Source organism: Dipodomys merriami, unplaced genomic scaffold (assembly GCF_024711535.1).
Source record: "Dipodomys merriami isolate MVZ:Mamm:240054 unplaced genomic scaffold, mDipMer1.0.p SCAF_10, whole genome shotgun sequence".
NCBI classification, from domain to species: domain Eukaryota; kingdom Metazoa; phylum Chordata; class Mammalia; order Rodentia; family Heteromyidae; genus Dipodomys; species Dipodomys merriami.
In genome coordinates this window covers 52,124,115-52,151,134 of record NW_027202271.1, presented here as the reverse complement: position 1 = coordinate 52,151,134, position 27,020 = coordinate 52,124,115, and the positions used below count along the sequence as shown (strand labels likewise).

The 27,020-nt window shown below is 44.4% G+C and overlaps 1 protein-coding gene across 1 annotated transcript in view; it reads left to right on the top strand.

Annotated features, from left to right (window-relative positions):
• Positions 1-27,020, top strand: part of Pah (phenylalanine hydroxylase) — a 56,943-nt gene that overhangs the window by 10,587 nt on the left and 19,336 nt on the right. Inside the window, exons 3-5 of the mRNA XM_069991509.1 lie at positions 2,420-2,603; positions 19,542-19,630; positions 26,805-26,872. Coding sequence (XP_069847610.1) covers positions 2,420-2,603; positions 19,542-19,630; positions 26,805-26,872 — 341 coding nt within the window. The remainder of the gene's footprint in view (positions 1-2,419; positions 2,604-19,541; positions 19,631-26,804; positions 26,873-27,020) is intronic.

Below are 27,020 nucleotides of genomic sequence, written 5' to 3'. Positions count from 1 at the left end.
CTTTGCCCTACAATTCCTTCTCCAAGGTCCTGATTAATAAAGGTTGCATAATGACATCTTTTGTGTTTAAATAAACTCTTGGACAAATGACAAAATTGTATTGCTCTTTTTGAGAAGTTCAAGCCTTTCTTGCTTTTTACAAACGTCTGTTTTGAGTGATAACCAGAGTTCTTCCTATTTTCCTTACCTAAGATGTGTTATGTGTGTGTTTGAGATAGCTTCTAGGCCTGCAGAGTTCTTGATTAGCAATAAACATTCTTTACTAAACCCATAACCCTTACCAGACTTGGAAATTAATTTTAAAAGCCTCTCTTAGCAATGAGAATTATTGGTTTCTAAGGATCTACACTGATTAGTCAAGAAAAAAAAAATCTAACAAGGAAATTGTATGCCAAGCTTGAGCGTTAATCATTTATTACATTCATTCAAATGCAAAAGGAATGGTTAAAAAAATCCAGCTAGATGTTCACTGCCTAACTTAACCAGAAACTTCTCTTCTAAGACTTGGAAAATAAGAAGTTTCACATGATCTCATTATTAACCCCATCTGAGTATTCTATGCTAGCCATTTTTCAGGGAGAGAGTAAAGAGTATAATTGCTTGATTTATTGTATATCCAAATCCATGATAATCATTTTCCCAGGACTTTATCATAACAGTTTTGGAAATAATGTCTTGTATATCTAAATCCATAATAATCATTTCCCCAAGATTTTATCATAACAATTTGGTAAATAATGTTTCATAGTAAAAGTAATAAACATTTTAAGAAAAATTAACCTATGATTTAAAAAAAATGAAGGAATCAAAATGACTCCCCAGCTCATTACTCCCACTTTAAGTACATCTGGGAATGTTATCTACAAGGTTTTATAAATACTGATGTTACTTGCTTTTTAAGAGTTATGCAATCTTTCACCAAATGATTATACCACAGTACACTTAATCATACTCTTTCCATAGTGGTTTACTTAACTTAGAGACTGGTGAGGAGCTTTGTGAATTCTCCCTATCAGGTAGATTTCCAGCATTAGGAAAACCGAATCATAGGGTATCGATTGTTTTCTGGTTTATCTTAGCCAAAAAATGTGTGTGTGTGTAGAAGTGACGACTTTCAAAGGTGGGGTGTGGGTGGTAAGTATCCTGATCTATGATTCGCTACTTCTGCCACCCTGTGCACACGCCTCCTTGTCCTCTTCCTCTCCTGCCTGCTGAAATCCTTGCACAAATAAGCTCACCAGAGTTGAGTCTGCTTCTGTGCTTGGCTCTACATAAGGCAGTAAGTAACTTGGCTGCCTTTTCTTTAGAAATTTCAACATAGGTAAATAGCAGGCAGAACTTTCATCGTCTCCTTTTTGTGCGAGCCAAGAATAGATGACATTGCTCTTTGGCTTGTTTAAGAAGAGACCTGTGTTCATCAGGGAGAGTTTCCAGAGCACTCACTACCTCTGTGGCCTCCTACTCTCAAGCTTCTCTGCCTTTTCTTGAGACCCTCATGTTAATTTCACTGGCCACGGATGTGTGTTCTCTGTGGTCTGAGCACTGAAATATTGGCAGCAGCTGGTATCAAAAGGGAGGGACCAGAAGAAGTGCTCATTTTGTCTCCTGTAGCCAGAGGTTTTATTTTATTTCATCAATTTACCTTTTAATTTACTTATGTTTGTTACCTTTCAGTAGTCATGCAACATGTTGATTTTTTAGTATAATGCATCATGATCAATATAATCTCTTCTGTTGTTCAAATCTAGAGTTCTGTTTTGTGTTAATAATAATGAGAAAAGATGACATTTGTGGAGGGCTGTCTGTATCCCTGTCAGGAAAGGTAGACAAAATGATCCCAGGGTTCGAAAACATGGACCTAACCTCTGCTCCTGCTGTGTGGGGTGGCATGCACCTGACATTCCAAGTGATGGAGGAAGGACAATGGTAGAGTGCTGCGGTGCATACCTGCCATCCTAGCAACAGAGAGAAGTACAGACAGGAGGATGATAGTCTAGGCTGGCGTGGGCATACACATGAAATGCTATCTACAGCATAACCAACACAAAAAACGGTTAGCAGAGTAGCTTATGTGGTACAGTACCTGCTCAGCAAGCACAAGACCCTGAGTTCAAACCCCAAAATAGCTTAAAAAATACAATTAACTATAACTTACAAGTTATTTGTACCTCACAAAGTTATTTGTAACTTACAAGTTATGATACCTATCCTGAAAGTTGATGTGAGTCATAAGTGTATATGTGTGTGTGTGTGTATATGCATATATGTATAACACATGTACACACATATATACTTGTAGGTAGGTAGGTAGATAGACAGACAGACAGACAGATAGATGGATAGATAGATAGACAGATATATAGATAGGGAAATAGATGATCTGTTCTCTTATACCCCCTATTATCTCTCTCTCTTCTAGGAGAATGATATTAACCTGACTCACATTGAATCCAGACCTTCTCGTTTAAACAAAGATGAGTATGAATTTTTCACCAATCTGGATAAACGCAGTGTGCCTGCTCTAGCCAGTATCATCAAAATCCTGAGACACGACATTGGTGCCACTGTTCATGAGCTTTCCCGAGATAAGGAGAAGGATACAGGTAAGAATCGGAGGAATCTTGTGACACGTGACTCCACCCCGCCTTTAGAAAGTATCAGCATAGGGCTGGGAAGGTGGCTCAGTGGTAGATGGCTTGCCTTGCATGCATGAGGCCCTGGGTTTGATTCCTCAGCACCACATAAGCAGAAAAAGCCAGAAGTGACGCTATGGCTCAAGTTGTAGAGCTCTAGCTTTGAGCTGAAGAGCTGAGGGACAGCGCCCAGGCCCAGAGTTCAGGCCCCACGGCCAACCAAAAAGAAAATCTCAGCATAAATGATACATAGCTGGATGACTGTGGTGGGGGCCAAGTGTGAAGATGGAGGTCAGGGATTTTGACGGAGCTTAGGATGTCGAAGACATGCAGTAGATTAATTCTTCTACGCCCCCTTCTCAAGGTATTAGTAGTCTTCCCTCTGCTGCTATGATGGTTTATATAAGAGGCTTTCCCCTCTAGGTTATCATACTGTCAATCTTCTATCTCTGGGTGAGATTTCTTATAAATGCAAATTCAACAGGAGATGTATTGTTGTCCCAGTTTAAACCAGAGGGCTGTGTCTAAGTCTTTCTCATAGCCTAGAGCCAGGCCCGTCTGTGTTCTTGATCTTACAGCTTTCACTGTTGTCATCTGTCTCTTATTTTCCCCTTCCACTAAACTGTGAGTTCCTTGATCTCAATGAGTGTTTCTTACACGTGTTTCATTCCTCAGAGTTTAGCTCAAAGATTGACAGGTCGCAAATATTTGTGAGTGAATGACAAATCTGAGAGTTGTAAAGATTTCTCTGTCCCATTATCTACTTAGTGAATGCTGTCTATTGCTGTCCCCTGGATGGGAGAAGGGTGAAATTGCAGGAGTTGGACATATGGGCTTGGGGTTAGGGAGACTTGGTTGCAAGCCCTACTTCTTCCATATACTGGCTTCTGACAAGTCCCTTGAAGTGCTCTGATCTTGAGCTTTTGTGAGGATTCAAATGGGGTCATACATAAATGTGCTTAGAATTGTGCCTTAAGTATTGTAGGATGATAGTATGGAGTCATTGTTATGGTAATGATCAGCCTGACTGATACGCTGATCCAAAGCATCTTCAGATGACTGTTTCCTTGATCAGCATCAGTTAGTTAGACAAGGGAATTTCATTGTAACTTGTCCATAGAGGCCTAATACATAACTTAATCAGACTAACTTAATCAGACTCACCTCCTCCGTCACTTTCCTTCCTCCTCCATCCTCCCTTCCCAAACCAATCCCAACCATCTCACAGTTTACAGAAAGTGCTTTGATACTCACTCTCGGAATCTTTCTCTGTCAACCTCCCCCACTACCCACTAAGACTCCATACCCCAGGTAGGACATGTGTTACTTTCTTGATATTCATAATTGAAGTGCACATTGTTTGGACCTTCATAATGGTATTCACACATTAATATACCATACTTCAATCAGACTAAAATATATATGTATATATGTATAAATATTACACACATACATACATGAGATCTTATATGTACTTACGTATATATTTATCACATAAGCTATTTTTAATAGAAACGTGTGTGTGTGTGTGTGTGTGTGTGTGTGTGTGTGTGTGTGTGTGCATGCATGCATGCACGCTCCCATCTTAGGGCTTGAACTTAGGACCTAGGAAGTCTTTGAGCTTTTGTGATCAACACTAGCACTATACTACCTGAAAACCAGCTCCACTTGTGGCATTTTTGGAAGTTAATTGGAGATGAGTCTCACAGACTTGCCTGTGTGGGATGGCTTTGAATCATGGTCCTCCAATCTCAGCCTCCTGAGTAGCTAGGATTACAAGTGTGAGCCATACTAATACCCTTCTTTTTTAAATAATACTTTATTTTAAAAAATGACAGTATTAGAGTTACAAAAAATGATGGAGAAACTTTAGAGAATTCCCATGTGTCTTCTTTCTTCCCATCCCCACTTTTCCCTATGAACAATTTAATCTTTTGGAATTGATGATCTGGTACAGGTATATTACTATTAAGAACTAACTGAAGTCCACAGTTTAGATTCAGAAGTTTTGTGTTGTACAGTTTTGTTTTATTGTTGTTGGGTTTTTTTGTGTGTGTGTGCTGGTTTTGGGGCTTGAATTCTGGGCCTGGGCACTGTCCCTGAGCTTTTCTTTGCTCAAGGCTAGTGCTCTACCACTTGAGCCACAGCTTCATTTCTGACATTTAGTTATTAATTGAAGATAAGAGTTTCCGAGACCTACCTGTCCTGGCTAGATTTGAACTGTGATCCTCAGATCTCAGTGTTCTGAACAGCTAAAATTATAGGCAGAAGCCTCTAGCACCTGACCAGTTCTGTTGGTTTTAACAAAATGCATGAGTGTCACGCAGAATAGTTTCATGGTCCTAAAATGTATCAGCTCTACCTATTCATTCCTCCTTCTTCATACCAACCCATAGTTGATTTGCTTTGTCCACAATGTCATATATTTGGAATGATGTGGTATGCGCTCTCTGAGACTAATTCCTTTACTTAGCATTACACTTTTAAGGTCTCTCCAGGACTTCTTTAGAGTAATAGCTAGATCATTTCTTTTTTATTGCAGAGTAATATTCCACTCATGAGCTTCACCACAGTTTATCTATTTATCTAAGTTAAGAACATTTTGATTACCTCTGATTTGGGGTGGTTTTGAATACAGCTATTACAAGTATTCATGTGCAAGTTTTGGCTGTGGTTTGAGTAATTAGCTCATTTGTGTCCAATTAGTAAAATAAGCTTTAATGTTTTGAATTATTTTTTTTCCTACTGTAAAATAAAAAGTTTCTTTTTCAAAAGTCTGAAGTCATCTTTAGGTCAAAGGGATTTCATGCACTACAGTTGACTTGGTCAAAAAGGTTCACGTTGTCCAGGTACTGGTGGTTTATACTTGTAATCATCCTTAGTAGGCTGAGATCTGAAAATCAAGATCTAAAGCCAGCCTGGGCAGAAAAGTCCAGGAGATTCTTACAGCAGCAAAAAGCCAGAAGGGAAGTGTGGCTCAAGTGGTAGAGTGCCAGTCTTGAGTGAAAAAGCGAAGAGAGATTGTCCAGGCTCTGAGTTCAGGCATGATGAGCACAAAAACAGAACAAAACAGGCACTAAGTTATAGTTGGATAAGAGAAAGCAAAGTCCTGATGGGTTTTTCTTTCCTTTTGAAAAAATAATAGGCTTTTAATGCACTAGAGCCAAATCAATGTATACCTTAGTTGCATTTTGCCATCCCATCTTGATAATCTATTATGCAGTAGATTTTTTTAATCTAGAAGATAAGATTTGAATGTTTTAATCACAAAAGGTAATCTGTTTGACTAAATTTACATACTAACCCAGATTAGAACTTTACCTAAATTATGCATGAATAAAAACAATACCCTGTAAACCTATGTAGCCCTTCCTTCCCTTCTTCCTTCCTTTCTTTCCTCCTCTTTCTTTCCCCTTTCCTCACCTTCTTCCTTCTCTCCTTCCCTCCCACCCCTTCCCTCCCTTTCTTCTCCCTTCTCCTCTTCCTTCTGCTTGCCTCCCTCCCTCCCTCCCTCCCTCCCTCCCTCCCTCCCTTCCTTCCTTCCTTCCTTCCTTCCTTCCTTCCTTCCTTCCTTCCTTCCTTCCTGCTTTCCTGCCTTCCTGCCTTCCTTCCTTCCTCCCTTCCTCCCTTTCTCTCTTCTTCCCTCCCTCCCTCTCTCCTTCCCTTCCTTCCTTCCTTCCTTCCTTCCTTCCTTCCTTCCTGCTTTCCTGCCTTCCTTCCTTCCTCCCTTCCTCTCTTCCTTCCTCCTCCCTTCCTCCCTTCCTCCCTTCTTCCCTCCCTCCCTCTCTCCTTCCCTTCCTTCCTTCCTTCCTTCCTTCCTTCTTTCTTTCTTTCCTTCCTTCCTTCCTTCCTTCCTTCCTTCCTTCCTTCCTTCCTTCCTCCCTTCCTCCCTTTTTCCCTCTCTCCTTCCCTTCCTTTCTTCCTTCCTTCCTTCCTTCCTTCCTTCCTTCCTTCCTTCCTTCCTTCCTTCCTTCCTTCCTTCCTCCTTCCTTCCTCCCTTCTTCCCTCCCTCCCTCTCTCCTTCCCTTTCTCCATCCCTCCTTTTCCTTCCCTCCCCTTCCCTTCCCTTCCTTTCTTTGGTACATGGGATTGAATCCAAAAAGGTCTTTATCATGTTAAGAATAGCTATAGTTCTTCTGTGTCAATTTAAAAATAAAAATAGCACTTTACCAGGCAGAAATGCCTTAAAATGAGACAAGATCCATTTTGTAAAAGAGGCCACTGAACTACTTTCTGAAAGGCAGCTTCAAGGCCTGCCTAGGAGGTCTCTCCTTTCCTTCTCCTGTAGCTAGAACTCCGACAGGGAGCCCATGTATGACTCTGTACTTGTCTAGAGTAAACAGCCATGCAGACAGGCTCCGATCTGTGGGGTGGGCTCGTGGAATGCTCCTCTCCCCAGCCCTTTCTGCCTGCTTTCCCCTTCAGCCTCCCAGCCTGTGTTTCTGATGCCTATCCTCTTCTGCTCTTTCCGGCCACCTGCTCCCAACAGGAGCTTCGGGGCCTTGGGGACAAAGGACCTGCGGGATCCTGAGGCCCAGCTCTGTCTCTGGTTTGAGCAGGTGGAGGGCAGGCCAGCTGGGGCCCTGGGGTCGGAAATCAAAGCAATTGACAGGCAGGCGGGCGCCCGTTGAGGAGCAAGGAAGATGTATGTGAACCAGCTGCGTGTGAGGAGGGCTACAGCTTGAACTGGAGGCTGTGAAGGGAGGTTCTTCACAGGGAGAGGTTAGGCATCCAGGATCCCGAAAGTAGGGTGTGTATGTGGCTTTGAGCAAGTTATTGATCCTCACAATCCCCTGTTTTCTCCTGCGGGAGTACCCAGAGTCTCTGCAGGTCACAGTGTGATTAGGGGTTTTAACAAATGTTCTCGCCTTCCTATTACCATCATTGTTATGAATAATACCATGAACTCGGGTTCTACAGAAAGCCAGTGTTTACACAACGACCTCTCCCCAACCCCAAAGATTCTGAGAACCGGAACATGATGTCAGAGGTCAGGCAGCACCATGACCTCCTTAAATTTTCATTGGAGGCCTTGATTTGCCTTAAGGCACAGGAGAGCATTCTGTGAGGATGGATGTGGAGCGCACAGCTAGCAAATGGGCCAGGACACGCAGGAAGACTCAGGAGAGGGACACAGAGATACTGTAAGGGAGATAGAGTCCATAGAATTTGCTTTCTTCTCCCTTGTCTAATGATCTGGGGTGAAAATGTAATCACAGTCAAGTTTGTCAGTGGTGATTTCCTCACCGCATTATGCAAAAAGACAAGGTGAGAAGGGGGGGGGGGGAACCAGCTAAGAGTAACCCTTTCAACACCACACGTCTTTTGTGACCCTTACTTCTCAGAAGGTTTCATTTTTCTCTTTGGAAGTAACATACACCTGCTTCCCAGAGAAAGAATACTCTTTAAGGAAGATCTTGGCAAGAATGGAGGAGCAGAGGGCTGGCTGAGGGTACAAGCTATTACCTTCTCTCTCCTGAATGAGACAGTGACCAGGAATGGTGGGTTTGGGGGCCAAGCATCTGTCTCTTTCTGCCTGAATCTCAGGATCTCAGAACCAGATGGATTAAAGGGGCCCAGCACACCAAATGAGGGGCAGACATGTTGAACAAATATAGGGAGTGAGAAATGGTTGTTCACCCCTCCCAAAACGGCTGCTCCCAACCTACCTGACCTTACCTGCTAGGAAAGCAATAGATTCTGGGGTGTCCCTTGCCCAGAGAGATGGGGTGGAATTCTGGGTCCACAAGAAGAGCTTTGGAGGGCAAAAACACCTGTCTCTTGGCAGAGTTGCTCTTTCTAGAATTCAGTTCCAATTCTCCCTTTTCTGGGTGGGAGAATGCGCAGAGGAAGGAAAGCACTGAAGTAGATCAGAACCTTTGATTCTTTCTCCGGACTCAACACCCTCTTTAATGAGAGACTCAGATTGCCTAGGCGAGTCTGACAGCAGATTCAAGTGGGAGACCTGAGCCCCCTCAAATCAATTAAGCTAAACCACTTTCTGCTCTTGGTTTTCTTTAAAAAAAAAAAAAAAAACCATTCAGAAAGCCATGTGGGTGATGGAAAATGAAAAGTTTTCCAGTTTCTTAATTGCCTGAGTTCCCCACCCAAAAAGCAGCTTGAAGGAAGGTTAATTATGGTGACATGTTAAAGAAACCCCAACTTTCTCAAATGCCTCCTGGAGAAGCTGATGAGAGTTTAATAGGATTTTTAATCCAAAGAGTCTTTTGAATACTTGAGACTATTCTGCTACCGTCTCTCCTGATGACCTCAAATCCTTCTTCAACCCAACATGAAAGAGCCTTAATATTGGCCAGCGATCAATCCACTAATCCTTTTACCTGTGCCTTTGAGTCCCTGGCATGGCATTGCATTGAGCAGGGTGGGGGATGGGCATGCCTAAGAGGAGACGGATTGCAGCCAGGGGAAGCAGACAAGACAAAGTGTGTCTTGTGTAGACAGAAGGCTAGGGGCATCTTTTGAGAAATTTATCCCTTGGGGGGATATTTTCCAGAAACAAATGGTCATTTCCTTAGATTTTTGTTTCAGGTTGCAGCAATTGGAGGTAAAGTGCATGTGGCTATTCAGAGCAACTGTATATTCTCTGCAGAAAAGAAAAGATGGCTGTCTATGTATCTATGTACCTATATTGTATGTATGTATGCATGGATACGTGGATGCATCTATCTGTCTGTCATTGTATCTGGCTGTTCACATCTATCTCTCTGTCAGACTTCATCTCTGTCTCTCTCTGTCTCTATATCTCTATATCTAGGTGTTTTTCTATGTATGCATTTGTGTTTGAGGTATGGATGGATGCATGTATAGATCCTTCTACACCTCTCTATCATTTCTCACACAACTATCTACCCCAAAAGAACTTACGGTTCAGGTGAGAACATAAAAGCAGTATTTTAACAATTCTTCCTTTCCTTCCTCTACCACCACCCTTGTGTGTTCTCTTTTATCCTTCAGTATTGCTGCCCTCAAGAGGTATGCTGAGTAAGGCTGGTGTTTCATATTAACCTGTTTTGTGGAACAGGGAGGATAGAACATTTTTTTTGGGGGGGGGTCCGGTTGTGGGGCCTGAACTCTGGGCCTGGGCGCTGTCCCTCAGCTCTTCAGCTCAAGGCTAGTGCTCTACTACTTGAGCCATAACGCCACTTCCGGCTTTTTTTTTCCCTTTGCTTATGTGGTGCTGAGAAATCGAACCCAGGGCCTCAGGCATGCAAGGCAAGCGCTCTACCACTGAGCCACCTTCCCAGCCCAGAGGATAAAACATTTTAAGGCACCCCCAGAACACTGTCCTGGGATTATGTTTGGGTATGGGTGTCTATATATATTTTTTTAAAACAGCAGAGTTTTCAAAGGAGACAAGGTACCCAAAGAGTTAAGAAAGTTTAGAGAAGGTCTCTTTGTTTCTGAGGGGAGATTCAGATAGTTAGGTCCCCCCACCTACTTGTGCCTTACCCACCCCCTGATCCTCCTACTGGTCTAGTCTAGTGCCCTCTTCTCAGTCCTAAACATGCTTCTAATTTTGCTCTGCTCTGCAAGTGCCTTTCCTAGCAGTGGCTATGAGCCTTAACTCCCTGGCCCTGTGCAGGTAGCCTTAGGAGACATGATATCTGTAGGTTTATGAAAACACATAGGGTGACACTACCTACAGTTCATGGCGAAGATCACGTGAGCATCTCTAGGCATTTGAAGGATGTTGAGTTGAATACTCTCCAGCATCCTCAGACCTCAATGGGGAGAGATGTGATCCACAACCCCAGGTCGCCACAGGCCAGTCACCACTCTACAGGGTGGACACTAGTCCAGGATGGTCATTGTGGCTGGCCTTACCAACAGTCAAGGAGACAATCGAATATGTGGGATTCTGTGAGAGTCCTGCAAGCCATCTTCTCCTATTTCCAGGCCTTTCTTTCGGTGCCTGGCATTGTCCACTTGCCTGTGCGTCCCATGGGAAATAGGCCTGCATTAAGAAATAGAAGTGATGCTGTCTCTCCCTCCATCTTCTCCTGTGGATTTTCTTCCTCCTCTGCATCTTCTTCCCTCTTTTCTCTCCTCCTTTCATCTTCTTTCCCTCCCTCCTCTTTTCTTTCCACTTCTGGCTTTTAGGTGATTAATGGGAGATAAGAGTCTCTTGGACTTTCCTGCCTGGGTTGCTTTCAAACAGATCCTCAGATCTTAGCCCCCTGAGTAGCTAAGCTGACAGGTGTGAGCCACTGACTCCTGGTGTGGTCCTTTCTTTGAAAAATCCTGTCTATTGGCAGTTGCTTCTTCCGTGTCTTTCTACTCCCAAACCAGTACTTCTCCAAACCAGTCACCGTTTCCATTTTCCATCCATCTCCCAATTCAATTCATGTATTCATTCTATTCTCAACCAGCCACATACCGTGATGTGGTAGCAGAAGACAGTTATGGCACCTAGATTGATGTGTCCTATCATTTAGGAAATCATAGCTGCCTGGCACGATATACGGCATGCCTCAGGGTTACAGTTTGAAGGTAAACTGAGCCCAGTCTTGGATTCAAGTGGTGGGAAGATAAGCAGGATCAGGTAAGTTGCTCTGAAGAGAGATGAATGGTGTGGTATGTGCAATTAGCTCCAACTCGATTCTGTGTGAGCCATTGTCTACTTTTAAGATCTCAGTGTGCTGTGAGCTTTCAGAAGACATTTGGGGGTATAATCAATCTCAGGGTGTGTTTTCTGTCAATAAATACCTTAAGAGATATGTGCCCTCTTTGAAGGAATACTGGTGGTGGGGGGGGGGGTAGTTAGTTCCAGTTTAGGTGGATGAGTAGAATCAACAGCCCTGCAGGCCAATGTTTTATTTATTCATCAATCTCCTCATACTCATTCCTCACTCCCTATATTTGTTCAACATGTCTGCCCCTCATTTGGTGTGCTGGGCCCCTTTAATCCATCTGGTTCTGAGATCCTGAGATTCAGGCAGAAAGAGACAGATGCTTGGCCCCCAAACCCACCATTCCTGGTCACTGTCTCATTCAGGAGAGAGAAGGTAATAGCTTGTACCCTCAGCCAGCCCTCTGCTCCTCCGTTCTTGCCGAGATCTTCTTTAAAGAGTATTCTTTCTCTGGGAAGCAGGTGTACGTTACTTCCAAAGAGGAAAATGAAACCTTCCAATGACTCCATCAGCAAGATGTAGGTAGCCCCTCCATCCAACTCCCCCTTGCAGTGGCTCTTGGGACCCATAAGGCATCTGCTTCTTTGGAGGTGGCTGTGGCCTCAGAGGAGACATCCAGGAGCCTGGGAGTTGGCGTGAAAACACCCTTCTGTTCTGGGCATCAGAAATGGAGGATTTATTGCTGTCCCCAGGACAGGCTGGACGCAAGCTTGGGTGCCTAGTTGCTAATCCCCTCCAGGGCTGGAGACTATCTGGTAGGGAGAAGAGGCTAGATTAGTCCTAGCCCATGCCTTGAACGGCTATAAATTTAATGGGCCAGCTCTGACCCCACTGGCCAGGAAGCAGGCTCCAGCCAGCTAGGCCTGGAGGGGGCCTCTTGCTCAGGAATACTCCTGAGTCAGCCATCTCCTGGCGTCCGGACTGAACAGTTGACCCTGACTTAATAGGATCACAACGTGGGTGTCCAGAGTCAGCTCTCCAGCAGGCTGCTTCCTTTGGAGTCAAATCAATATTTATTAATGATCTCCCCTCCTCCCCCCTCCCTCCACCCCCCACCACCCCGGTGCCTGTGGCTTCACAGAAGACCTCTGTTGCACCAGCCGGCTCAGTCATTCATTAACCCTGAGCCCAGTGGCCTGTAGAGGGGCTCACAGAGGCCAGCCCACCACTGCGGTATTTGGCAAGGTCATTAATGAGCTAATCTGATTTAACTTTTTCATAAACGAAGGCCTGTGTCACGGGTCAGTCTCTGTTCCCAGCATTGTGCGGGGGACCCTGGGTGGCAAGGCCAGATGAGCAACCTTCACTGCAAGGGAGAACAACGTAGGTGTTCAAAAGTTACTGTCCCTGAGCAGAGGCTTTGGCATAGAAGGTGTGGAAGTGTCAGGGCTTTTTAGGGTCTTGCTTTAACTTGTCCCCTCCTTTCTTTCTCCAGTTGACAGATCAGATACCAGCCCAGCCAGCAGGTGATCTGCACAGGTGTAAGATTTCTCTTCTACTTCCTCCTCCTCCTCCTCTCCTCCTCCTCCTCCTCCTTCTCTTCTCCTTCTTCTCCTTCTTCTTCTTCTTCTTCTTCTTCTTCTTCTTCTTCTTCTTCTTCTTCTTCTTCTTCTTCTTCTTCTTCTTCTTCTTCTTCTTCTTCTTTTTCTTCTTCTTCCTCTTCTTCTTCTGTAGTCCAGTAACCTTGAGCAAATCACTTCATCTTTCTGTGCCTCAGTGTACCTATCAGCAAACAGAAATAATAATGCCCATCATCTAGAGCTGTTTTGAGAATTAAGAGTCAATGAGAGTGAAGCAGTTAGCAGTGTACCTGGCACACAAGTAGCTCTCCAACAAAACAGGACAAAGGGAAAACAAAATCCTGTAACTTTAGAGGAAAAAAGGTAATCCATAATCATGTGGTGGCGCGGGGTTGGGGGCTGGTGCTGGTCTCAAGGCTTGAACTTAAGGCTTTGGTATAATCCCTTAGCATTTTTGTTGTTGTTGTTGCTCAAGGATGGTGCTCTATCACCTGAGTCTTCTGGCTTTTTGGAGATGAGAGCTTCATGGACTCTCATGCCCAGGCTGGCTTTGAACTGTTACCCACAGATCTCAGCCTCCTGAGTAGCTAGGATTACAGGTGTGAACCACCAGCACCTAGCAGTAGCGATCACCTTTGAACTGAAAAGGTGCAAATGGTGCATGTGGTAGAGGTTGAGGATAAAAACCAATGGGCTCTGCCACCAGGGGCTGGGTGACTCTCTTTATTTAGCCAGACAGGCATCTCTGGGCTTTCTTGGGAGATTCCAGTCGAGGGACTGATGGTGTACATCTACCTGCTATAGCTCAGTTGCTGTAGCAGCCAGAAGGGTTTGTCTGTCCTGCCCCTTTCACAGATTGAAAAGCCAGGCTGGACACAAGCAATCTGCTCCAACTCATGGCTTGTATAGGAGAGAGAGAGAAAAAAAAAACTTGGGTTCATGATTCTTGACCAGGATGCAATAGACTACCAGTGTAGCCGGTGTATCCGCACAATGGAGGTGCTTGGTGCTGAGTTGGTTGGGGGATCCTCTCTGTGGTGCTGACCTTCAGCTCCCAGTATCCCCAGACTGCTGGCCCTCCATGCTGTGTAGCTAGGGGCTGAGCAGCCTCACGACCTTGACTGTTGCACTCCCTAGCACCTAGAGGGCGCCTCCACTAGTCTCTTTCTTAAGCCGGTCTCTGTCTCTCCAAGGGAGGAGATAGGGGATGGATTAAAGGTTGGACAGGACTAAGTGGGCCTATATTCATCACTTGGTGTATAATGGTAATGATGGCTATGAAATTAGTGATACTACTAAATCCTAACAAAGCCTTTGCTGTGTTGAAAACCCTGTTCTGAGGCCATTCATGTATTCATGCAAACTTTTCTGTTTGAAGCCACCTCAGCCCTCTCAGGGACACACAATCATAGTCCTTCTGCAAACAAGGAACTAGGGAGCTAAGAGGTTAACTGATCCGCTCAAAGCTATGAAGAAGCAGAGCAATGCTTGGAGCTAGAATTTATGTCCTGAGTCCCCCCAAGCTTTGTCAGCTTCTTCAGTCTGGCTGTAATGGGGATACTTTCTGGATGATCATGGGTCCCAGAAGCCACCAGAATCCCCTAGACTTCACAGGGATTCCTCTATGACTTTGCTGTCCAGAAGGAAGTCTCTTCACAGGTTCAGTGGAAAAGGTCCTGTGTTCAAAGACCAGGGCTGGGTGGACTGTGGAGCTGGTGATCCTCTGTGCTGCTCTCCTGTTCTCTAGAAGTTTCGGTTAGTGTTGTGGTGGTTGGTTTGTTTCGTCCATTCATATGTACGTTCCTTTGTAAGTCTGAGCTTTTAGGCCTCTTAGCCCAGGCCCTGCTTTCCCCTCCCAGAGCTGGAAACATGCTGGCTCTGCTGCCCTCTGCTGTTCACTTGGGAGATGGACGGTGTGGATTGCTCTGTCCAGCGCAGACAAACCAGCTTGGGTCTGCAATAGAATATGTAGTTTCTTTGGTGAGAGGAGAAAGAGAAACCCCGAGGGATGCAGTGGGATGACTGTACTTCCAGGAAATAAACGAGGCTGCCACAGTGACCTCAGTGACAGCATCTCTTTACGTGTCCTCTGGCCAGTTCTTCACAGGACTCCGCAGATCTCAGAGTCAGAGCTCAGGAGGGCTGGCAGGCCTGCGGGAACAGGTGGATCAAACACACACGGGTTAGAGGGGGAAAGCAGAAGAAACTCAGAAGGATAGAGAACCAGCTTCTGCTTTTCAGTCTCTGTTCCTCTTCCTCCTCCTCCTCCTCTTCCTCCTCCTCCTCCTCCTTCTCCTCCTCCTCCTCCTCCTCCTCCTGCGTGTCATGCTCAAGGTGAACACTAAGAGTTACTGTCTAAAATGTGTCACATTTTCTTAGAGTTTAGTTCATCCAATAATACGTGTAGGTTATTTTAATCAATTTTTATGGATTATCAAAAATCAACTAAGGCTCTGAGAGATGAAGTAACAGTGGCAATGACAAATCAGTGTCATACTACCTAGCTCTCTGTAAAGCTTGTGTGTGTGTGTGTGTGTGTGTGTGTGTGTGTGTGTGCTGGTACTGGGGCTTGAACTCAGGGCTGTCCCTGAGATTCTTTTTCTCGAGGCTACTGCTTTACCACTGGAGGCACAGCACCACAGCGCCAGCTCTGTTGTTGCTGTTTTTGTTTTTGGAGTAATTTATTGGAGATAAAAATCTCACGGACTTTCCTGCCTAGGATGGCTTTGAACCACAATCCTCAGATCTCAGCCTCCTGAGTAGCTAGGATTACAGGTATGAGCCACCAGCACCCAGCTCTGAAAGGCTTTTTTAACTCAACTTTTCATATGATGAGTTCAGGATAGAACAAGAAATAGGTGAATATATGTAACGATCTGTTAAAATACACAGTTAGACATCATCTAAGGATGTTTGGGTCTACGGTGAACCATATCTGTATTGAGGCGATAGCATTCTAGCACTTGATGGCGTGGTAGCCATCTTTGTTCACATAGGCACATCTGGGCTATTTGCACAAGGGTGAAATTGCTTACAGATGTGATTCTCAGAATGTATTTATTGTTAGCTGATGTCTGGCTGTGTATACATTAGCATTAAAGCTGAACCATTATTATTGTATTTGCTACATGGAATTATTGTGGGTTTTTTTTTAACAAAGATCTGTTCTGAAAAAGTGGTGTTTTGTAGTGCTATTCTTATCACCGTTCTATAGCTAAGAAGAACAGAGATATAGGCCCTCCTGCCTCTGTTGCTCAACAGACTCTCCCTGAGACAAACAGGAAAGCAATTCTGGACTTAAGCCCCATGACTGACAACAAACAAACAAAAACAAACAAAATAAGAAAATAATAATATTCTTGTCAATGCCATCTCCTTAGTTCCTCTTCAAGAACTTCCCAGCCTTAGTGATCATTTGAGTCCCTGTATTGTTCTCTTGTGCCTCCTCCAGTAGAACCATGTACCCCAGGCTGGAGCTAAACACAGTCACCCTTCAGTACCCAGCACCTGGAATATGGCAGGTGCTCAGTACAGGCTTGTAGACTCTGCTTCATGAGTCAGGGTGTCCTCAGGTCAGAAGGCAGTGCATCAGGATGGGCCGGCTGGTGCCCTGGTGGCAGGTGTTAGTGCCCGAGTTATGGACAAGTCTCAGGTGAGGGAGAGATGATCGATGAGCAGTGGAAATAGGAAGGTAAGGTCACATGAAGGCAGGGATGGATAGGGACCGTCCCTTGGAGCCTCTGGGGGCAACCTCTGTAAAGACAAGAAGGGTCTCTCAGGAGACCTGAAGTCTGAATGGCTACAAGCGCATGCTCTTTGCCAAGCCATTCTGGACGTGATTGGAAACAGACACCATCTCCAGGGCTGATGACTGCAGTTCATTGTGCAAGGCAAATACTGAGCTCAGGAAGAAAGGGGAGCTTGCAGGGAAGGTTAGACGATGAAGTGGGAAGCCAGGCCCCTTGCCAAGGGGGAACAGGGTGGTGCTGAGTTGTCGAGACCTCGGTTCTCCACAGGTGGGAGCAAGGAGGTCTATTATCTCTCCTGTTCCTCAGTTTCTTCCTGTGTAAAGCGGGTGTCCTACCCCCTCTTACCTCCCAGCGCCTCCATGCGGATAAGGAGGTCCATGAAGTGTCATAATCAAAGAGCGCTGGTCAGATGCTCCCCAGAAACAAACACACACCCTGGCATCAGTTCCTCAGCCACCGGTGGTAAGGCTAGGTAGCAGTTGGAAAATTAAAGAGCCCAGGATTCGTTATCATGGAAATTTGGGGAAGGAGGCAAATGTCATTTGGATAGATCCTGCCTGGGCCTTGGATGAGAGGATCTAATCTCTCTTCTTTTCCTTTCACTCCTATAACTAAATTTGGGACATCTTAGAGGTCCTTCCTTCTTGGCTACCTATCCTCTCTTTACCTCAGTAGTTTCCTTGTTTGCAGTGTGGCCACAGACAAGAGTCCTCAAATAAGTAGTGTTTAGAGCAGCACCCAGGGCTAGTTTGTATTGTTAACACAGGCAGTTAAAGAGCTTAAGTGTCTCTATCTATCGAAATGAGGCCCTGAGGTGTCTTTATGGTTTAAGTTCTTGACTGGTTTTGAGGGAAACAATTGATCCATGAATGACATTCCCTTGACTGGCCACTAGATGGCATACATGTTCTTTCCTGATGCACATTGGGTTGTACTTCCTGCACAGTTCCTCATTTGCTTCTGGAGACACTGTCTTAGATTGAAGGAGGCAAAACTTTCCAAAACATTTGCCGTCCTTCCTACAGTGACAGAGCAGAGATAGGCTGAGAGAAGACAGCAGGCAGATGCACCTGGATGGTAACCAGGCCTGGAGCTGGTGGCAAGCTCAGCATTGTTCCTGAGAGCCTCTTTTCAAGGGAGGCCGAAGCTGCCCTGGGCTCGCTACAAATTCCTTCATCATATCTATGTTTGCTCTATGCTGTCTACATTTTCTTATTTCACATTCATTTAGACCTTTTGATTTTCAGAGACTAGATTTCTTAACTGTACAATAGAGGGTGTAAGCCTCTCCTTTTCTCTTTTCTTTTCCTTCCTTCCTTCCTTTCTTTTTTCTTTCCTTTTTTCTTTCTTCTTATGACAATACTGGAGCTCAAACTCAGGGCCTAAGCACTGTCCTTTAGCTTTTCCTCTCAAGGCTGGTGCTCTATCACTTTTACTTCTGGCTTTTTGCTGGTTAATTGGAGATAAGAGTTTTACAAATTTTCCTATTCAGGCTCATCGAAACTATGATCCTCAGCTCTTAACCTCTTGAGTTGCTAGCATTACAGGCATGAGCCACAGGTCCCCAGCTCCTCCTTATTTTGGAGATAGATAGCAGCAGCAGTAGAACAGAATAGACATCACTGTTGGTAATCCTTACATGGTAATATAACTAGAGTTACCCCTTTCATTATTTCTTCCCTCCATCTCTCCCTTCTTTTCTCCTTTCTACCTTCCCTCCCTCCTCATCTCCTTGATTCTCTTTCTTCCTTCCCTATGAACCTACCCAGCACTCATGGCTGCTGCCTAGGGAGTTTACAGTTCTAACTTCCTTAGTCTCTCTTCATTTCTGGGACATCATACTCAAAAGCATCATCTTTCCTTTTGGACAGTTTTCCCCATTCTTCTCCCTGGGCTCCTTTGCTGTACAGGACCCTCTCATCATAGACTATAGGCCTCGGGTATCATCCGTTTCCTGACTGTGCATCATCAAAAGCAAGTCCAGAAATGTGTTAGGTATCATAGGTATTGGCCAAACCCAAACTCCCTGACTCCATTCACTCCACTTAACACGGCTCTGTACCTGGCTTTGGGACTAGGATATGTGCGTATCTGGCAGTATCACAGCAAAACACCTTTCTATAATTTCACATCTGCTAATTACAAAGAAAGGCCCTGTGTAGGACCTATTTGTTTTTGAGACCTGCCTGTGTATTAACTTAAACTGACAATGCACTAAATAAACGGTGGTCTGAGCTGGGCACCAGCGGCTCACGCCTGCATCCTAGCTACTCGGGAGACTGAGATCTGAGGATTGTGGTTCAAAGCCAGCTGGAGCAGGAAAGTCTGCGAGACTCTTATCTCCAATGAACTACCAGAAAACCAGGAGTGGAGCTGTGGCTCAAAGTGGCGGAGCTCTAGCCCAGAGCAAAAGAGCTCAAGGACAGTGGCCAGGTCCTGAGTACATTCCCTAGGGGGAAATAAAAAGGATTGTCTGGGAAAGATATAAGTGGGTAGGTCCACCTGTCTATTGGTGGGACCAATAGGGCTTGTGGTGCAAAGACGAAAGGGACCTCAAAGTCAGACTTCAGGGGCCAGCCAGTTCAAGGCTTTGTTTCGAATCTCTTGAGTGGTGGTGGTGGGGATCGCTTTGGTTGTCTGTGAGCTTTTGCAAGAAGACACAGAGGTAGGGAGGTGGGCAGCTATGGCTTCTCCCCGTCATCTATATTCAAGGTCTACAGGTCATATTTTGCTGCTGAAGAAAGTCATTGAAGACTTCTACTGTGGAGGGGAGATGAATGAAATCATTCAGAAAAATGGCCAGAAAAGAGACTATGTTTGGAAAATCGGTTGTTTCCAAAGACCACGGAATAGGAGTGAAAGGGTGATGTGGGGTGACCCTCGCTGTCCACTTGGCTAATTTGGGCTCCGGCTTGTCTTCACCATGGTCTTGTGAGGTGTTCTGCCACATCGCAGTCACACTCAGGATCGGTGTCTTGTGTGTTTCAGTGCCCTGGTTTCCAAGGACCATTCAAGACCTCGACAGATTCGCCAATCAGATCCTCAGCTATGGAGCTGAACTGGACGCAGACCACCCTGTGAGTGTGTAGCCATTACAATGAGGTTCTTTCCTCTGGTCTCCTATCTTCTCTCCTCCCCCTCCTCCTCCTCATTTCTTCTTCTATCATCTCCTCCTGCTTTCCCCTTCATCCTCTATCTCCTTCTTCAGCTTCTTCTCCCTTCTTCATCTTCTCTTTATTCTTCCCGTCCTTCCCCTTTATCTTCTTCTCCACCTTTTTCTTTTCTTCCTTTGTCTCCTCCTTTATCTTCTCTTTCTCCTCCTCCTTCTTTTCCTTTTCCTTCTCTTCCTCCTTCCGCCTTCTTCTTCTCCCCTCTCCCCCTTCTTTTGAGGGGAAAGGAATCAAGAGAAGGACCCCAGGGCTTTGCTGTTTGTGGGCAGGCTGGCTTTTTAAAAATATGGACAATTCATGCTTATTTTTAAATCAAACATCAAGTTTCTGACAGTAGTCTTGAAATGCAGAAAAGGCACAAGGAAGAAAGTGTAGGGTCCTCTCATTGCCCCTTTTTCCTGAACATGTTTCAGCTTGCTGGTATTTATTTTGTTAAATGGTTCGTTAGTCGTTTGAGGGAGTTACACCATTGGACTCCTCCCCAATTTGTTTGTGTGTACATGCATATAACCCTGCATGTGTTTTCATGTATGTTTGTATTGTAGATCTAACTTCTACATATGAGAGACAGCACGTGATGTTTGTCTCTGAGCCTGATGTATGGCACTTAACATAAGTTCTTATGGGTTGTGTATTCTATGTATGTATGTATGTATGATCTTTAAGTAGTTGTACAAAGTAGTTCCCATTTAAAAAGCAGTCTATGAATACAGTGCAACCACTTTCATCATTCTCATTCATCCCTCTCCTACCCACCCCTTCCTTAATTCTGTAGGATATGTGTTGAATTCTTTTTTTTTTATTGTGAAAATACCTTATAGAGGGGTTACAATTACATGGGCAAGATAATGAGTACATTTCTTATCAAGCATTGTTGTTTCCGCCTTTGTTTCCTCTTCCCATCCCTTCCCATCGCTTCCCATCTCCCAACCTCCCACCCCCATCCCCCGTAGCCCCACCTCCCCCTGGCCAAGGTTGTAAACTATATTGCCTAACTGACTAGGCAGGCCCTCCCCCACAAAAAAAATCTGTAGGAGGCTTCCAGTCTTCACCAAGGCCATAAGCCTGAGGTGAAGGCTCTGCCGATTCATCTTCTCAGGAACTTCTGATGGCTTCTTTGTCCTTGACTGCTGCTTGAAAGTGGTTCAAGCTATCCTAAACTATGGACAGAAAATTATATGTAAGCCTTCTGAAGTGTATTACTGATATACTGTGTCTTGTTGTGCAAGGTGGCTTATGTTTATAATCTCAATACTTGGGAGGTGGAAGCAAGAGGATTATTAGCTTGAGGCAGCCATACCTATGAAATTAACTCTCTAAAAACAACAAACAATACTCCCCACCCCCAAAAAATCCCCAAACCCCAATCAAATATAATGCTGGAGGATTTTGACTCCTTTTCCTGTCTTCCTGCATGTAATTCAGCTAACTCCAGTGGATTCTGGGAAGGGCAAAGGCCCCCATGATGCAGCTTGGATGTGTGCTCTGACAGGTCTTTCTACCTGATCCTATAAGCAAAGCATCTCCAGATATCTGTTTTTCTCAAGAAGACTGTCTGTCTGCCCTTGACCCCATCTCTGGGGTCTGCTCATCCAAATCTCTCTTCCGTAACCAACATCCATCTTCTTGCCTTGACCCTCTGTTCTTCCCCTTGGCCCTATTCCTTGCTCATTTGGGTCAGTGGGAAAAGAAGCCAGTCCAGAGGGAAGGACATTTCCTTCTCTTTGTTCTCCTGCTCTCCTGGAGGGAAACAGGCTGGCCTTCCAACTCTGGAATTCATTTCTCTTTGCCAACCCTGGCCACATCTTTGGCTCTTTTGCCTCTCAGTGTCATGAATTTTATCATAAAAATACAACTTATCAGGTACACAGTCCCCTGGAGAAGAGGCGCCAGGCTCTCTCTGTTCCTTGGGTTTCTCATCAGATCCTGGCAGCCGGGGCCAAGCACAGAGCAAACCCTCTAGAGTGCTTCTCTGCAGCTCTCCAGGCCCCGAAGGCCTGGCCTCACCGTGGGAACTGCAAGCAGACACCAGCCCCGGATCGAAGGGGCTGTTCTTCTCCACGGGACCCTCTGTTCTGCTCTGTCTCCTTGCAGTCAGAATGATCCTTCCTCCCCTGACCCTCTGCCCTGGGTGGAATGCACTGATGTTCGACATCGGTTTACTGCCATGTTGAGAAATGAAGAAAAGGAAGGATTGTTGCCGAAAGAAGAAGGCAAAGGCTCTATAGTCACCGGGGTTTAAACTAAGTGGGAAAATAAAATGTCCCTCCTGCTTTTCTCCTTTTGTTCCCAGTCTCTTCTCTTTGCCTCCTTCCCTTCTTTATTTCTTCCTCCATTAATGCTTATTAGGCTAATAATAGTAATAGCCACCATTTCTTGAGCACAGGCTGTGTGCCAGGCACTATGTTAAACACTTGGCACACACTTTGAATTTCAATGTGCATAAGCAGCCTAAGAAGGTGCTGTTTTTGGTGTTCCAGGGAGAAATCAATGGTCCAAACAGGTAAAGCGAGAAGAGTTAGGATGATAGATAAGGCATGATCCTTTCTATCCAGAGCCCTCCAGATACTGGAGCACAAGAAGAAGGAGTGTCAAATTATGTCAGAATGATGCCATAAGGACCTGGGACAAACTTGGCAGGCAGAATTTCCATGGTAGTGTTTAGTTATCAGTCCCCCAAACTGGCCAGGTGATGCACTTTACCTGCAGTCATCTTCCTTATCATACCGTCAATCCTTTCTCCACTGGAACACCTTTACTCATCTTCTTAGGCCATCTCTTGTATCTCACCTTCCCATGGACATCTTCTATCTTGTCCCTAGGTTTAAGCCTTTACACTGTTACTGTAGGAAGTCACACTGTATGTCTTAGGGATTATAACTATCTGTATCTCTTGTACTTTGAGGACAGAGCCTCTGATCAAAATGATCAGAGGAGTTTCATAAGAAGACATACACATATACATGAAAGAGCTTATGCAGACTTCTCAAACTGTATTCTATGGGAAAAAAATCACAGGAGCAAAGAGAGCTATGCTATTTCTGTAACCCCCCCAACACTACGTCAATGAGAAAATGAAACCCATTCAACTTAATGTTTCCTCATATCCCAAAGAACCCTCCTTCTGTGAAGTACTTGGTAATAATGTCTTGAGTTGTAGTGGTTCATAGAACACAGATTAGGTAATAGTTTCATAATAACTAAAAAGAAACAGCATTAAGTTTAAGGAGTCAGAGAGCAATAGTTATAAGTTAGAAGCCATAGTAGTCTGGAAACCTCAGGAAAAACTTCTGGAAGGAAGGAGGCATCTAAATAGAAAGCTCTAGCCACTGGGGTAGACCAGTTATCCAACAATCATAAGACTTCTATAATTTAATTTGCTTGTAGTGGAGCTTGGCAAGGAAACAACTCCATGAGTTTCTTCAGAGATAAAAGTCTCATCTCCTCATGACTACACCTTCTTCCAACTCTGTAGTGTCCTGTATGTTCTGGGAACACCTGGAATAAAGGGGAGAATTGCTCCTGGGAGGTGATCATGGGCTTTTTCTGGAGAAGATTCACCTTCTTCTACTTACCAGGTAGAATTATCATATGGTCACTACCGGCTGCAAAGGGGACTTGGGGAGTACCTCTTCAGTCTAGAGAAATCCTCAGTAGGCTTTTCCATCTTGTCACTCTCTCTCCAGAACCTCCTCCACAAAAGTACCAATCCTCAGAATGATAAAACTGAGATTAAGCCGAGGGACTGCAAACAGATTCTGGTGAAGTTATAATTTTGTGTCGTGTAGAACTCTCCTTACTTTTCCGTACGCATGTCCTCCCTCCCTGCCTCTTCTCACCATTTCTTCATGGACAATATATTTTCCTGTCAAAACATACTTGGTTACACGCAGTGCAACCAAAATTACTGCTATTAGCTTAATTGAGACAGAGTGATTATAAATAAATTACATGCAGTGCTACTGAAATTGCTGCTATTAGTCTAAATTGAGACAGGGTGATCAGTCATTGCCAACTGCAGCTTAATTCAGAATACATTTCATGTGGATGATCATAGAAACCCCATGGTCACCTGGCAACCCAAATGGCCAACTCCCTGAGAGTCTGGGCTTTAAAGACACAAGTCTCTCTGAACACCAGTAGCTGAGAGAGCTGAAGTTCCTCCAATCTGGCTGGTAGGAGCTTATTGAAAGCTGACAATGAAATTCTTAGAAACGTGCAGCTGGAAAGGGCCATAGTATGTTTATTATATGTGTGTTCACATATTCCAACTTTGGAATCTTCCATCATGTCCCCCAAATGATTTGAGATGGATTTTAATCTTATTTTGCATTTGGCCCCTCAAGTAATAAAAGAAATCCATATGCATGATACGCCTCAGCACCCCATAAGCAGAAAAAGCCAGAAGTGGCGCAGTGGCTCAAGTGGTAGAGCACTAGCCTTGAGCTGAAGAGCTGAGGGACAGCGCCCAGGCCCAGAGTTCAGGCCCCACAACTGACAAAAAAATAAAAGAAAAAAAAAACCCTAAAAGAATAAATTGTATAGAAGAATGAAACAAGTACAGTTACCCATTTCCACTACCTATCAGTAACATTTGTTAGAGTTTGGTGTATTTCTTCCATCATTTCATTTCTATATTCATCTATAAATAGGCTAGGTTGATGCCTAGCAGCTATGTAGCTTTTATATTGTTTTGTTTTCACAGCTGGAAGAAACTTGAATCACCTAGACACATTAAGCAAGGCACATTAAAGATGGAGAATAAAGTCATTTTTACAGTAGCATGAAGTAGATAGAGAAAGGAAGAGTGCCATTGGCTAAAGGAATTTTTCACTCATATCCTTGGCTTCCTGCTTCAGCTCTTAAATCTCAACTTGCTAACCTGGGTATGATCAGAAAACTTTAATAAAAGTTGTTTCTGTAGTTAAGAGCCCTTCAGCAAATGGCCCAATGGGCTCCTAGATCAAAAGATAGAAATAACCTGGCACTGGTGGCTCACATCTGTAATCCTAGTTACTCAGGAGGCTGAGATATGAGGATCATGGGTGGAAATCAACCTGGGTAGGAAAGTCTGTGAGACTCTTATCTCTAATTAACAACCAGAGAACCAGAAGTGGTGCTATGGCTCAAAGTGGTGGAGTGCTAGCCTTGAGCAAAAAAGGTCAAGGGCAGTTCAAGCCCCACAATTTACAAAAAAAAAATCCAAATCTAGAAATAGAGATTTTCCAAGATGCCTAGGTGCAAAATCACTTATCTTATAATTAGGGGGCAGATAAAGTCATTCCCTGATGTCTGCTAAGAATAACAGATAAAGATGATAAATATTAAGCTTACATTTAAATTCACAGTTTGAGTCCTAACTATGAAAAGGTGGATAAATAAGTGTTGTTCATTTAGTTGGGTTGACAGTTCACTAAGGACTAAGGAGGTATGCGATGCTGCTTAGAAATCAAATCACAGAACTCAGTTTGATTTTTTTTTAACTGCATCATCTGAAATCTACTTGTCTTCACCCAGCATGAGGTGAACTGGATAGTAGTTCCAAATCCTTAAGTTTTGAAGGCTGGTGTGGTAGCACATGCCTGAGATCCAGGCATTCAGGAGGTGGAGGCAGGAAGATGACAAGTTCAAGTTCAAGGTTAGTTTGGATTACAAAACCAAACCAACCCATTCCCGCCCCTCCCACCAATAAAACTCCTTTAAACATTATGTTCCATGATATATGTCTTGGTTTTTGACTCATGGTCTGAAGGATGCTAAGGCAGAAACTTTGAACTGAAGTGCTAGGTGGATGGATGGACTTGTTGGGATGGGCTTAGAAGAAAGCAGGCAGAGTGCTGTGGTGATATACCCGTCTTCTGTCTCACCCCAAATCAGTTTACCATGAGCTCTTTTGGGCCAATAGCCTTTACATCAATTGCATGTGCCCTACCTACTCTGTCCCAAACACTCAAAGATGCGCTTGACCTCTTTTTACTTGGAAATGTACTGCTTGAATTATTAGTGAGAGACCGCCTGCCAGTCAGACTCAGAGGAGAAACAATGATCATCCTTTTATGTCCTGGGATACATTTCTCAGTTGGTTGAGCTCATGCCATCTTGTAAAGGTTGACAGTTACTAAAGTGTAGTAAAAAAAAAAAATAGAGAACTGGGTGATCCAACTTCTGGCTTCTCTGTCACTTTGACCCTGTTTCCCTGAGCCACTGCTTATTCTAGAAAAAAAAAAAGAAGGGAGTTATACTGGTCTATCTGACTAGTCTGTTGTGTGACTTACAAATAAAATCGTTTTCTAGCACATACAGACTGGGACATTACAGGTATCTGGTGGCCGTGTGGCTTAGGCAGGGCATCACCAAACCAATAAAGGTCATCCTTGGCTATTACATAGTGAGTTTGTTTTTGTTTTCTTGCCAGTCCTGGCAAGAACTCAGGGCCTGGGCTCTGTCCCTGAGCTGCTTTTGCTCAAGACTAGCACTCTACTACTTGAGCCACCACACCACTTCCAGCTTTTTCTGTGTATGTGGTACTGAGGAATCGAACCCAGGGCTTCATGCATGCTAGGCAAGCACTCTACCACAAAGTAACATTCCCAACCCCATAGTGAGTTTGGAGTCCACTTTGTTCTACCTTTATCTGGTCTGACCCAGAAACATAGCAGGCATCTAAATAACAAGACAAAACAAAAATCATCATGGCAGCAGGCATGAACTCATGAGTATATGAGGTGGCAATGCTAGACACATGCTATTGGCCAGGGATTAAGTGGAGATTGTTAAGTCTCCATCGTAGACACCTGACCTACTAACTGTGTCCAATTCAGGAGGTTTGGAACACATGCCACAGCAAAGATTTGTTTAAGACCAGAACATACCTGTAAGTAGTGGCATCCATTTGACTGACTTGAAGGTGTTGCTAACAGTGTATTTCAATGCTTGATGACAGCGCATCCCGAGTTTAACTGAAACTTTATATCATTGGGGTCAGCGGGGTGGTGGGGTAGGACATGCACACTGTCACTGCTTGAGGGCTCCTAGCCTCTGTCCCAAAGCCTTGAGTTACCGAGTGCCTCCTCTCTCCTAGGGGTTTAAAGATCCGGTGTACCGCGCGAGAAGGAAGCAGTTTGCTGACATTGCCTATACTTACCGCCAGTAAGTTTCACCTTCTGAAAAAAGTAAATGAAAAGAAAGGCAAGCATACCCCTAGCTTCTATCTATCTTGCTTTAAGTGGGAAAATGACACAATATCTGTGTGTGTGTGTGTGTGTGTGTGTGTGTGTGTTTAAGAGAGTTTAAGTCC